The sequence below is a fragment of the Branchiostoma belcheri genome, unplaced genomic scaffold (genome assembly GCF_001625305.1).
Source record: "Branchiostoma belcheri isolate BF01 breed outbred unplaced genomic scaffold, Haploidv18h27 scaffold12, whole genome shotgun sequence".
Lineage (NCBI taxonomy): Eukaryota > Metazoa > Chordata > Leptocardii > Amphioxiformes > Branchiostomatidae > Branchiostoma > Branchiostoma belcheri.
In genome coordinates, this window is record NW_017802602.1 from 3,812,834 (window position 1) to 3,827,477 (window position 14,644).

The 14,644-nt window shown below is 39.2% G+C and overlaps 1 protein-coding gene across 6 annotated transcripts in view; it reads right to left on the reverse strand.

Moving 5' to 3' along the window:
• LOC109462815 (RNA binding protein fox-1 homolog 3-like) overlaps positions 1 to 14,644 on the reverse strand; it is a 48,791-nt gene that overhangs the window by 22,438 nt on the left and 11,709 nt on the right. Inside the window, exon 1 of one of the 6 annotated variants that reach the window (XM_019759438.1) lies at positions 8,833 to 9,031. The exons of 4 other annotated variants lie outside the window; for them this stretch is intronic. In XM_019759438.1, the coding sequence (XP_019614997.1) occupies positions 8,833 to 9,006 (174 nt within the window). In that variant the 5' untranslated portion in view covers positions 9,007 to 9,031. Of the gene's footprint in view, positions 1 to 2,939; positions 3,054 to 8,832; positions 9,032 to 14,644 lie in introns of those variants that run through there. One more of the 6 variants, XM_019759442.1, reaches the window with a different exon arrangement.

A 14,644-nucleotide genomic window follows, 5' to 3' on the forward strand; every position in this document is an offset into this window, starting at 1 on the left:
GTTTCTGAATTCCTGAAGGACCTCGGGGAAGGAATGTCCCAAGATGATGAGCTGCTATCAGGCTTCGAGGGAGATCTCATGTCAACCAATCATCATCAGTCTACTTTCATCCTTTTTCATTCACTGCTAGTAATATTAACAAGGTACATTTAGTAATAGTGAATACGTGCAATGCAATTTCAGGGCAGCAAAAACAAAACAAAATATTCTGGATAAGGAAATCTGTCTGATATTGACATTTACTGCCATTTCTTAGTACATTTTCATCATCATTTCATACTTGAAGCGTTTGAAATAGCCCCAAAACAAGCCCCAAAACGAGTCCCTTAATCTTTTTTGTACCATTAATTAACAGCTAGAACCAGGCTACGATACAAAAATAAAATATTTTCTACCAGCGACATAACATTTTTGCCTCACAGATATCAGTATGCTGTGGGATAGGGTTGGTTCAACTTCCTACATAATAAATGGCCAGAAAAAATTGACTTTGAAAATCCAATTTTACTGCCCTGAAAACACTTCGTGTTTAAAAGCATACCGAATTTTGGGGAGAGGCAAATGCAAGGAGATGTAACATACAGTTAAAGTAAGGCTAAATCTACCATAAAGACCATTTAGGACGTAGTTTTTAAGATGCAGAATATGTTCCTGTGCCAACAGCCACACGCATACAAAATGGCTAATTTAGCCTGGGACATCATTGCACAGATAAGTGGCCTGACCCAGTCAAAGGTCACGCCAAAATGCCAGTGTAGAGTGGGAAACGCTTTCCCTTACTTCTGCATATTCTGGGCATTACAGACTCTTATAATAGCATTACATTTCCACTTTCTCTCCAGCTCGTGTGCCGTAATGTTAGCTGGCTGGAGCACCTAATGTTTGCGTCAAGGGTCTTCCAAGTAAAAATCAATAGAGCCTGTGCCCAGCGTATCGGTATGTATCAGATAGGGTCTTCATTATCACATTATTGGTGTACCCTATTTGGGTATTTCTTAATCTTTTTGTGGGACTTATTCAGTTGTTCATTGCAACCATATTAACTAGAAAGATTCAAATCAAGATTTCTAAAACTACTTCTTGCAATGAAAATTTAATGCAGTATGCTAATACTGTGTCAATAGTAGAAATAGATGACAACAGAATTCTAAAACAAAGAGGTCTAGAATTTTAAAAAACGGTCTAACTGTGCTAAAGAAGCTCAACAAAAATTAAATGATTATTATTTTACTTGGAAAGGAGTATTACAATAAATTCTGACACCTAAAATGTTCTACAAGTTGAAAACAGTGTATACTGCATTATTTTTACATCCAAAATTGTTTATTGTAACAAAATATGACTCATGAGAAAAAGACAAAATTATGACATCTATGATGATATCTACTGTGCCTGTAAAAGAATTTCTAAGCTTTCCAGTCCCAAAGGATATATCCACTCAACCTAAACAGCTGGTATCACCAAGGGAGGGCCACCACAACAAAAAATGTCTGCCCTGTACGTATCTTGTGACTCCAGGCCGCAACACAAAATTCAAACCTACCCATCTCTAACCGATTCCTCTGGCAATTTTTTCTACCCCGTCCAATCGAAGAGACAGGGCGAAGCCTGGGCGCGAAAAGGTTTTAAGAAAGCACTTCGCGCCTTTAAAAGGGGATTAGTCCTTCCACACCTTGCTACAATCAAAGTTGACAAAATGGTGCCAACGTTGACGCCTTTCGACCACAAATCACCATTTATACATGTATAATGTAGGCTTCAACACATATTTTGCACATAGGAAGTAGTGGCCGCTTTTACAACTGCCCCCTCCCTCCCACTGGACTTGTATGACAGTTTGGCTGGGCCTAGGGAAAAAATATTGTGTTTCCTATTTCAGTCCTGAAAAAATTGGGGTTGGCACTTAGGTAGGGTTTATCTTTTTTTTCTTTCTTGTTGTTACTAGACGTTGGTGATCTCTAGTGATCTAATTAATACAATACAGTTTAATAAAGTAAAACTTGCATGAGGAAACTACTACTAGAATATTTTCAATGTCAATGCTGGAAAACTGATTGTACCACGTTTCATCACTTGAGTGTCAGATCATGGAGCTAGAAAAGGTCAATCAGCTTGAAAAATTCATGTCCCTTGCAGAGGTCCACACACAAAAAAAGGCTAGGGTCCGTAGCTAAGGTTCTGCAGTTTTTTCTAAGGTTGGTTGGGAAACAGGAAACACAACATTTTTTTCCTAGGCCCTACTACATCATGCCCTGTCTACATACATGTGGGCCCAATTAACTTTTCACCCAGGCATCAATTATACTTATTCATCCCTGAAGCTTTTTGTCTTGTACACAAATGGCTGAACAAACACAGCTAATAATATACTGGTAGACATATACCCTCTCCTTTTGAAACAATGGCTTATAACAATAACAGACTGAAATGTGTGAAATACACGGAAGTGGATCAAGGCTTCAACAGGGAAAAGAAAACAAAGTTGCCTCATAATCTGATACACTGTTTTCTTTTCAATCATGATGATATCCTGTATACAAAAGCCTGCATATATTCCATACCCCATAAGATTTGGGGCTGTAATTCAATGACATACTATGATACCTAATGATTATACAATATCTAGTCCTCAGAAAGTAGTTACCATAACTTATATAACAATCACATGCTGTAAGTTTGTTTGAATTTGGAAAGCTTAGTTAGTGTCGCATTGATATGCCACATACCACAACTTGTGTCGTAGCAAAATTCTTCAGCACATGCGTACAACAAGCTTACGCATGTATGGTACAAAGCGGCTTTAAAATCCATCTATTCTACAATGGTTTTACCAGTGCTAGGAGCTAAGAAACCAACAGAAGCCCCCCGACATCATTTTCTTTCAATTTCTCGGTTTTTGACGGCTAATTTGAGGAAAAAACGGGTCAAAATTTGCTCACCTCGAAAAAAATGACAGTCCTTCACAGCTCTCAAGTCAATGTCACTGGACTTGGCAACTGTCAGAAGGACCCAACAGCTGACCTCTGTGGCCATTTTAGCATCTGTGCCCCCATTGGTTGCAGGGATCAAACCCTGGGGCTCTGATTGGCTGTAACTGATTGATTTAACATCTTGTCTTCCCCGTGTGGCTGTTTTGGTCTCTTCCCTACATGCCCCTCCACCCAAACATGCTGAGAGCACGAAATCTAATGCACATGAGCCAAATATTGCAGCCTGCCCTTTACTGTCATTATGGAAAAGAATGCGCACAGCTACGAAAACATGCGCAGAACAACCCTTCAAGTACGTATTGGGTGGGGTGGGGGGATAGAAGAGAGATTTTCCTTTAAAAAATATCATAAACAGTATATAAAAGCATAACACATCACACTATGAATGTCATTTTTGCATCAAACTGTTGAGTAGAGTAGACTACATGTACAAGTTTGTAATTACTGTAAAACTAGCTTGACCTACATGTAAACCTTCATTGAAACATTACAGAACATGGGTAGGGCTTTGTTCTATTCTTGTCTCACTTGTCCTTAGCTAACTGGATAGATATATGGCATTGTGTTAGAGAGAGAATGCAGTTTTAAAGGTACCGGAATGCTAAGAGCTAAAAAATGTTGAGCATAAGCATTGGATAAGTGGAGGTGCTTGCTATGTGAGTTGTGATACTGACCTATATTTTCATGTCTTTTTATATAACAAACCATACTGAGTTACAGAATCTGAGAATGTATGTATTTCACCAAGAATTCTGCTACAGTATACACCTACTATTCTCTACTTGTTAGTATTACGTGTTTTGAAGAATTTTTCAGGACCCATTGGTTAATGTCACATTCTAGATGACGATTTGGTCGTAAAATTGCAGTCCCATTCAGTAGTGTGCAGGTTTGGGATTCAAACCCATGACCCCTTGGTTTAAAAGCTGCAACCAACGGACAAGGCTACAAACGAGTCAAAACTTTTGACAAAAGCTACACTTTATAATGCACTGTACTGTAAATCATGAAATTTTTGCGTGGTTTTATTTTTGCAGTGACCTCTTTAACGTAATTCATGATGTTGTGAATATGTCTTTTTTCTATGTAACTACAGTACTACAGGACTGTTTGAACCACGAATTTCATACACAGGGTTCTCCCCAGAAAATTTTAGTATGAGGGAGGAAACTTACCGAGCACACACTAAGCGACGCGCAACGCGCGTCGCCGGGGGGGTGGTCCGGAGGGGGGGTGCCCCCCCCTCTTGAGGAGGAAGCTATAGCATTTTGACTGTTATAAATAGAAATGGAGGCCATTTCCTGCAATTTCAGCCTTCTGTCTTTCCTAAATATACAACTTACACATAATAGCTTAAGAGACTCCAACACCAAGTTGAAAGAAAAGAAATGGCACATTTAACCATGATTTAACTTCAAGATCAAGGTGTTGGGACTCTTCTAGCTTATTACTATAATTGGAAACTCAATTTGTATGTGGTTGTCATTATGCATTTATTTGCCGGTAAATGTGTAACATTATAACAAGACAGGTAACAGCATCTTATAGAAGTCACAAGAGGATACATCTCCTTTATTTGTAGTTCTGCACCAAGCAGTGCAGCACTTGTATACACTACTACTAGAACAGTCTTCACTATAGCAGGGTTCTCCCCAGGATTTGAGAGACATGGCCCCCCCTCCAGAGGGGGGAAGCTGAAGCATTTTTCTTTATCTAAATACAAATGGAAGCCATTTCCTGCAACTTCAGGTTTTGAACTGCCAGAAAAAAATGTTAACATACAGGAAAAAATTGGGCATAGGTTCCACGCTCTGACCCCTAACCGGGGGCCAACGGTGCCTTCAAGTTCGACAATTGAAACAGAATATGACATTAAGTCATACATTTTCCACTTGGAACTTGAGGCAAGCAATTATGGGAAAATGTAGAGAAGCTGGGACAAAACCTTATCCTAATGCTAATCCTTATGTTATCACCAACTTGTAAACAAGTCCCTTATATTTATCAAAGTACCATCAAGAGTACCATCAAAACAAAATTTCACTTCTCTAACATTAAATAATCGGTCCCATGTTTAGGACTAACAAAGTTACACATTCAAGAAAATACTTTTGAATTTAAAAAAAAAAAGAAGAAAAAAAAAGAAATCTGAAGAAAAAAATATTAATACTGCACAACATTTATTGGTTTCTATCACTTTGTCTTGTCTACAAGTCGATAATGTGATTGTATCAATTTTCTAAACGCCCTAAAATTAGCTAAATACGGCGAATTAAGGTGATTGCGCAATGGACGTGCCCTATGACCTTCGACCTTTTGGGGGTCATGCAGGCGTCAACAGTGCCCTCCCCATGCCTTGCCCGTCCGTTTTCGTCGGCAAATTTCTGCTTTTTTAGAGGTTTTGAGACGTTAAAACTCATACCATGGGAGAAATAAACCACATACGTTATTTTTATGGTAAATATCGCTAAAATGGACCATGCATTTTTTTGTCGCGTTGCCGATTTTTGGCAGAAGCCTTGCGGTGCGGCCGCCATGTGCTACGCCGATAGGTACAGGCCGTCCCCCGTCCGGGTTTGTGGGACTAAAATTCAGTTCTTTTTTTTAACGTTTCGGGACTTAAAAACCGACAGCAGGGGAAAAATAAATCGTATACAATATATCGTAAATAAAATAAATGGGAAATACCGCTATCATGAACCAGACATTTTCTGTCGCGTCAACGAATTTCGCGGCCGCCACATGTTCATAATGTCGCGGTACGGTAGGGAATTTTCTACGGTTTATAAGTTCGTAAACGTATCGGCTTTTATTTTTAAACTTATTATCAGGGTCGAGGGCTTTGGTTTACAAAGAAATCAGACAATTAGCTTTCTTTACACGACTTCAAAACGCTAGCGGGGCGCCCGATGTTCCACCAATGACAGCGATTCTCTCAGTAGCGTCGTGCGAAATACTAGTACTCATTGTTTAGTCGATTATCGCCCCATTCACAAGTTTTCAGAGACAATGCCGGCGGGAAAATAGACGCCACTAAGCCCCGAAATCAGGAAATTTTATCGAATTTTAGCGAAATTTTGTAGAAAAATCGGGATGCAACACCCTAGATTTGAAAATGAGTATGAGGGCGCTGAGATAGGAGTATCAGGGCGCAGCGCCCTTGTTCCATCGTCTGGGGAGAACCCTGATACACCATGAATCGTAGCCTGGGTGCCAAACCCATAGCACACTGGACACAAAATATTGTGTCCAGTGTGCTTTGGGTCTGGCATCCAGGCTACATGAATCAAAAATCTTCCATCCTCTTACCACAAAATAAAACCACTGCAAAAGTTTCACAATTTACTGTATGCTCTAATGGAGTTCTTTCTAACCTGACCAAAATGCGGCAACAAAGGTTACTAGAGGTCACAGCGATGTGTAATAAAATTTATTACCCAACGCTTGACACCTGGGGTGCAGGTGTCCATTTGTAAGGCTTGATACACATTTTCTGCTCTACTGAACACAACTAGAAATTTGAACCAAATAAAATTTGGTGTCCATAACATGAACGTAGCAAAGAAAGGACATTTTACCAAATTAAATTATTTTTTAATACAATTAAAAAATTTACTGATACTGTACGATGAATACTTCTAGTTATTTCTATTGCATGTTTGTGGATATATGCTCATGAATTTATAGTTTTGCATTTTCATCCCCTCCAAATTTGGGCAAAAGCTGACCTTGGTCTGTAGTATTACTGTTACATTAGATTACAGAATAGAGCCTGTGGTTATGAGATTATGGATGGTTTATTTCTTTGTCAATCTCTAATGAAATTTACCAAAATTTTGTTGACTTTTGTTCCGAATAATTCAATTTGTAACAAAATAGCACCTGATCCTGGAATATACAGTTGCCTTGACTGTAGTAACATATAAGCAGGGCTTGGGTGCATGTGCACCTTAGTGCACCCAAATTTGGAGCTGTACACCCAATTTTTTTCTGTAGGTGCACTGGTGCAAATAGTTTTGGAGGTATTTTTGTACATACCAAATTATAATAGTATGCAGGATGTTCTTAGCAACTAAGTGTCAGAAAAATAAAAAATCTTTGTTGTAGTACTTGTTTAAAATTTTAAAGTTAGCTCCCATTTCAGATTCAAGCTCAGAATAGGAGCAGTAAGATCTGTATTTAGGTTAAATTTTTATGAATTACAGTAACTCAATGATACTACAAACTCTTGCTATTCACTAAATTCTAGGGCCCCAAACTTCAAGTTTAAGTGAATTTACAGTACCTGAACCAGTGGTAAAGCTATCTGCTATTGTTTTCTTACAGGAATCTACAAGGCCAAACATTGTTGACCCTGGTATTGCTACAAAAGGACACCCAAAGATCACCCAGCTTTAGCAGGGGTGCTAAGTTCGGACAAACTTGTCAAATTGACTCTGAAACGAAGTTAAACCAAGAATGTACAGTCCCATATTTGGTAAAATTACATGAAGGTGCGTGTTTGGGTCACATGATGTTTTCCCAACCCTGGGAAGGAGAAGGAGAGTGCTTCTCTTGCCCGGGGTTGTCCTTGGAATCTAGAATTAGGCAGCAGTGCTGGACTTGTGGAATTGGAAAAATTCAAATGGCTACAACTTGAACAGAAGAATTTGATTTTGGCACATAGATGTAGCATACTCTGAACCAACTTATCTTTATTTTTGAGAATTTGACACTTTGGAAGTACTGCAGTAAACAAACTGTACACAAATGTTTTCACCAAAGGGCATAAATAGCATGGCATGTTCCCTAGATTATTAAACACTTACAAATATGTCTTACATGATAACATGTATAAGGACAAGAGTCCCTATGGTCGGGTCATCACTCAGCAAATATTCAAACTGCTCAAACGCATGATAATATCTGTGTCAAATACTTTTAACTTTTCTCAGACTTTATTTTCAAAGCATCCAATGCTAAGAAATGGCATTGAATCTATCAGACAGATTTTGTAATGCAGAATATTTCTTAGCCACCCTAAAATTTCATTTGGATGCCTTCAAAAGATAGTTTGCTACGTCATCATTTCTGTACTTCCTGTACTTGCAGCAAAATATCTCCCATTTTGTACATTTGTACTTGGCTGACAAACACATTTATGTTACTTTACAAGCATTACTAGTTATGACACCCGTAATCCACAAATCACTACAGTACATACACTGATACTGATAAGCATACACGAACACATCTTCCAGACCTTTCAAGGCCTCCAACCTAGCTACATGTCTTTGACCAATCTAAGTGACGATGATAGAAAATGACAACAAAAAGTAACAGACGACAAGAAGCATTAGACAGAGATACTCTGAAATGCGTCACGGAACCTCATAGTTGGACATCCAGGTAATGTGATACACAAGAAAGAAAACAGTAACTCGAGTGACACGATAGATATTGAAAGTACCTGCTATCCAGTTGCTTGAGTAACTATTTTCTAGTTATGTATACTCTGAAGTGGTTCACAGTGCATGAGAGAAAAGGCATGTTTGTAGACTTAAATGTCATAATGAAGGTTCTGGTGAGGAACTGATTTAGAGGGTTTTGATATGGGACTGTTTTAACATGTTCAAAAGTGAAGACGGACATACAGCCTTGACTGTTGGTTGAAAAGTGAACTACTCACATCTCGTGCGGCAACTATTTTCTTGTGTATACTCTGAAGTTGTTCAAAGTGCATGAGTGAAATGGCATGTTTGTGGACTAATGTCATAACGAAGCTTTTGGTATGGCACTGATTTACCATGTTTAAAAGCCAAGATGGACATACAGCCTTGACTGTGGAAAGGGAACTACTCACGTCTCGTGCAGCGACCGCGGCTGAGGACGGAGTAAGCGGCAGGGTAGGCCAGCTGAGCGCAGAGTTAAGCTGCCCCGCAGATCCCTGCTCCAGCGGCAGAGGCAGCGGCCACTTCCACTGAGGCCAGATAATTCGAAACATGGCAAGTTGCGAGAGCTGGTTCCCTGTGTTCATACTCTCCCACACACACACACACAAGAGTCCGCCGTCCGATCGCCCGCTCCGAGCAACGCAACTGTCGTTAGGAGAGCTTTTCTAACGCACCACAACCACCACCGGTACACTACCAACCAAGGCCGAAAGACAACTGCTCAACAACACTTACAGAGCTCTTGGGAGAAGCACAATGTCTTCGTGCCTGGACCAAATATGGCCTTCTGAAGGGGCTCGGAATGCAGGTTTTATCAGACGGCCTCATCATACTCAGGGAACTAGGAACTAGCCCCGGAGCCATTGGTTAATAAGCGAGGGATTAGATAGAGCTGGCATCTCCAGCTGGAGTTCTAAACTCACAGGAAACGGGGGACAGTTACACACCAACAAACACTGCCAAACAACGCACCCATGGCGTGAAAATGACGCACAAAATGTCTAGTTTGTTTCGTCGGATTCTTTCTGCGTGTTTCTCTGGGGTTCTTATAATAAGACAGCTGACCTGTGGCTGGTTATGGATACATCTGTGCCCAATCTGCTGTCAAACCTGAGGAGTAACAGCATCGTTTGTACATACCCAGACTCGCAGGACAGATGTCTCAAACCAAAAGATGACAGACTGCGTAGAACTCTGCGTAGAACAGCCAGCATCCGTTTTTTTTCCGACATTTGAAGGATTTTTGCCACTTGTGACAGACAAAAATTTTTGTCCAATCCGTCCTCTTTGACAAAAATTGGCATGTAAAGATATGGAAAGAAATGCTAAGTGGGTCAAGATTTTAAAATTTTCCTTGGGGTCTCAGCATCTACCCTGGACCCACCTACATTTGTCGCTCAATATGATGTTACGTCAAACAAAATTGAGATGATGAAAAACAATTCAGGCTAGCCAGAACACTGACAAAACTCTTTCATAAGTTCATTGAAATTTACTTCATTTCTGGAATCAAGTTATGCTGTACTGATTTGACTACATGGATGACATTGTCTGGCCATCCCAAAGCATGCAAAATAAAAAGCCCTGCAAAAAGAAAAGTCACATGCCTTCAGTATGAAATTTATGTAGTCAAGAACACTGAACAAATGACTGAACACTCTGAACATATTATGCCAAATGAAAAATTCTTTACTTTTGTTCTTTTCCATTTTCTTCAGACTTAATTCAATTCCTGCTTCCCTTCACCTGGTATCTTCTAAATTTCCTTTCAACCTGTCATCCTTGAAGCACCTTAAGAAACCGTTGTATGGTCGCAAAAGAAAATTGATGCACACGCGAATGTCATCCATATAATCAAGTCAATGTTGCCTTACTAAATTCTTCAATTGACAGACATTAGATAAACGATTGTTTCTCTGCATTTCAAACAAGTTCACTCTTGACTCAAGAGATTTGCAACCAAGAATCTTTGAAATGATAACAAACCGTTGGCACGCAAGGGTTCAAAAACGTCACTGAGAAAATGTAAGGTGTCCTTTCAAGAACACGTCTCTGCAACCACATTTGTAAGCATTACTGTTTTATGGATCATCAGCCAACCACAAACATTCTTTCTTGGCATGTAGGGATTCAGATATTGCTTGCTGCTTCATTTGAATACAATTATCCGAGAAAAAATCCATACCGATTGGCCTAGATATTGAACAGTTTATTTCAGTGTACAACAGCATTAGGTGTGTTGTCAATTTTCTTAATAATAGTAATACTAATACTGTAGTGATTCTTCATATCATTTTCCCTCCTTTGACAATATTTCATATCCTTTCAAGCTTTAGATTGCAGAATTTCTGTGCTATGATTAAGTACCGTAAAATAAAACAGCCAATAGCCAATAGAAGGTGACCTAATTTCAACTACAACCTAAAAACTACCCAAACCACACATTGATCTTAGTCTTTTCTATTGCACTCCTGATTCAAGACCATATGTCGAGGAATTAGTGGTCTTATCCTGGTATACCAACTCATCAATACCATTGAACTGGTCTTAAATCTGGGGTATATGTTTAGTTCTGTACTTCAGGTTTTCCACAACGATATTACGTACATCCCAGCATGTTCTGACCAACAAAATGCGAGTCGTGGTTACGGTGCACTATCAGCCATTGAGAAAGCGTTATGCATTGCCTCGATAGATGAGGGTTGTTTTTATGGCTTGCAAACAGGCACTAGTGCAGTGGACACCACTTGTGATTGGGTATTGATAACAAGAGGGGCCAGGGGTCCTCACATACATGTACATATACCGTATACTATATACTGTACATCTGTAACCAGGAACTTATATCTTTCAACTGACCTTTTTGGTAAAAGGCATCCGACACAATTCCTGGTTGGTTAAACAAAAAATATTCTGGATTAAGAAATCTGTCGGTTATTGACATTTACTACCATTTCTTGGCACATTTTCTGCATATTTCGTACTAGTAGGAGGAAGTGTTTGACTTTGAAATAGCCCAAAAGCAAACTCCATGAGGCATATCTTTATTTGTTGGGTATCAACAATAAATACAGCTAAAACAAGCCTGCAATACAAAACAGGCAACTGTTTTCCAATGTCAGCAAGATCGCATTTTTTCCTCATAGATATCTGTGTGCTACGGAATAATAGGATCGATTCAACTTACTACACTAAAAGAATGACCAGAAAATTGACTTGAAAATCCATTTTTGCCCTTTTAAACAGAAACCGTTGATCCCTTGTTGTGTTTTGTTGGAAATTGGGTATTACATGCTCTGTTTGATATCTAAAGATGGTGCCACACCCCTGCAATTAAATTCAAAGGTCCCATATTTCATGTGGACAGTTTGGACCAACCATGGTCTTATAAATACACAAACACAAACATGCGCATATACACACATAAACACACAATACAAACACACTCTCACACATTCAAACACATACATCTGTGGTAGAAATGCTTTTTTTCAGTGTCCTGCAAAATTCTATCTAAATTTTCTTCTCCAATTTTGAAATTCTGAAAATTTTACACAAGCCTCCATACTACAACCTTATTTATATCATATTTAAAAGTGATGCATACAGGATTGCACATGTACATACGCACACAAACACACACACACAGTCAGACACATATTTCACTACCAGCCCTGGGTTGTCGGATATTTTGGCTCTGGTCGTAAACCTAGTTCTACAAGAGGATTTCAAAGCTGACATTTTGAACTTGAGCAGATAGCCTGAAGCCCTGTACGTCAAGCACACTGGTTAACAACTTCCAGATGGTAAACTGACAGCAGAGATACCGGTAGTTCATTATAATGTGGCTCAGGTGCTGGAAAACAGGAATAACCTAAGGAATAACCATGTAAATACTATTGAGACTGAGCTCCAAATATATATATTTATATCATACCCGGGCCGCGATAACGTTCGATAACGGGTTCTGGACCGGGCCGTACTTAACGGTACAGCCCAGGCTCCATGGCTTCCATAGAACGATTCGAACCCGTTTTGCCCAAACTGCGTGCGCCGCTTTCGAAAATTCGAATACAGAATCCGGACGTTAGAATTGATGTTGTTGCATTTTAGGGTTTAGTGGCACCAACTTTTGGCTCATCTTGCATTGAAAGGCGCGTATTCTTGGCTAGGTATGACATAAATAAAATACAACACAGGGTATTCCCCATCACCCTTGGTTCCGGCCCTCCCGCAACTCGGATCGCCCTCCGGCCTGCGGCATACATAACACCACAAAAAAAATCTAGGTACACTCAAACACTAAGCGAAAATGTACTATCAAAAGCATTTATTGTGTGATACATAAAAATGTGTGGATAAAATTAAAAAATAAATGGCAGTGTAGATGTACGCTTGAGCTGATAAATGCAAATCAAGGACACCAAGATGACAGTCATCACCTGCCCAGTGAATAATAAAGGAAGTCAGTGAGTGAAAACACTCTATTGTCAAGTCACACCCACTTAGTCATGATGAACCATTCCAATTAGAGATAGTAACGTGGGTGTGGTCTACTATAGCATAACAATGCTTTAATAGACTTGGATATAACTTAGAGTTCATTCACATCAGTGGACTAATGTGTTTGGAATTCTTCTTGTTGCTTTGAGTAAGATCAAAACATTTTTTCCACTGCATTAGCCAAAGCTAGCCTGGAGCCCATCCTGTTCTAGCTTCAGTTTTGCTCCCTTGATGGCTTCTTTGCAGAATAGTCTGTCCCCATTGAACCGTTTGGTCCTTACTAAGTTACATCCTACATTATTTTAGAAAATATTTCTCAGAATCGTGAAGCAGGGCAACAGGAACTTTGAAACGCTTCTTTGAACACCGTTACCATGTCGATATGAGGACCATGTGACTCAGAGCCAATCAGACCTCTGACATTTATTTTGTGCTGATATTCAAATGCAAAGTCGTTGCCAGACTACTGTAAATTCATTTATTTTTATGGTGGATACTGGATAGGTCAAGCAAAGACCACGAAAACCACCGTGAACATTTCATGATTTACAATATTCTGCGAGGGAAGCTATCGAAGAGCTAGAAAAGGGTCTATGCAAGGCTATGTCAAAGGGGGCCACCAAGGGAATATCAAACGTATCTAGTTAGGCAAAGTCTGGGGCAAACATGTACCCAGTCCCAAGGATGTACAGAGTTAGGCAAAACATCTGGACTGACAGTAGTACAAGGGTTAGTTAGGCAAGTATTGTTGTTGCCCAAATTTGGGCGGCTTGCCATGTAATGAGGACCACATTTCCTCAACCATGGGATTCAAAATAACCTACACAGGAAAAATACTGCCATTTTGTTTACATTTTAAGTAAAATACAGTGGCATCTACATGTATCTCACTAGTGAGGGATATCTTTATCTCAATAGCAATGATCTATTTTCATGAAGGACTGAGTGATAGATTCTAACAGAAACGTAGATATCTCTATGACCATTAATGTTGACATGCTCCGAATGATCAGTGGTGATATGAAAAATACTGTCAATTCAGTAATTTTCACAGGGACTTAGTTTCGCTATGAAGGGAGGTTTTGTGGTATTTGAAGTTTGCAGTTAAAATAATACAGCATTACGGTAGTAATACAGTAAAAATCCGTATTTGCACTGGAGAGGTCACAGTGAAAATTACACCACCATGAACCTTTCAAGATTTTACAGTATACAGATTTCAAATAAACATGTTATGTAAGTCCACAAGTTATATCAATAAACACTACAATCATCAATACTTTCCTACATGTTAAATACTGTATCATAATCTCCACATCAAGCAATTACTGCTGTCATTCTTGCAAGACTGCCTTCTTTGAACCCGCCAGACTGTTTCATATTAAGAAACACTACACAAGCATTCTACCATGTCTACTCTACAGCAATGTCTTTCAAGTTAATCTCGGAATCCGTTTGACTTTACCATGAATTGCTTTCTGGTATATCAATGAATTTATCTACTGTAGTTATGATATGTATTAACTATTATATAATACTAATATGTATATGCAGAGGGTTTTTCTAAACCAGGAAATAAGGACGCTACTCCCTCATGTAACCAGCCAGCACTCCCATATCAATTTTCAGATTGAACCCTAACTTTAAGTGGTTAAATACCCAACATTAAGTCTCTCAAAATGTAGGCAGCCTCCAAAAGAAACAAAGTAATTCATAATA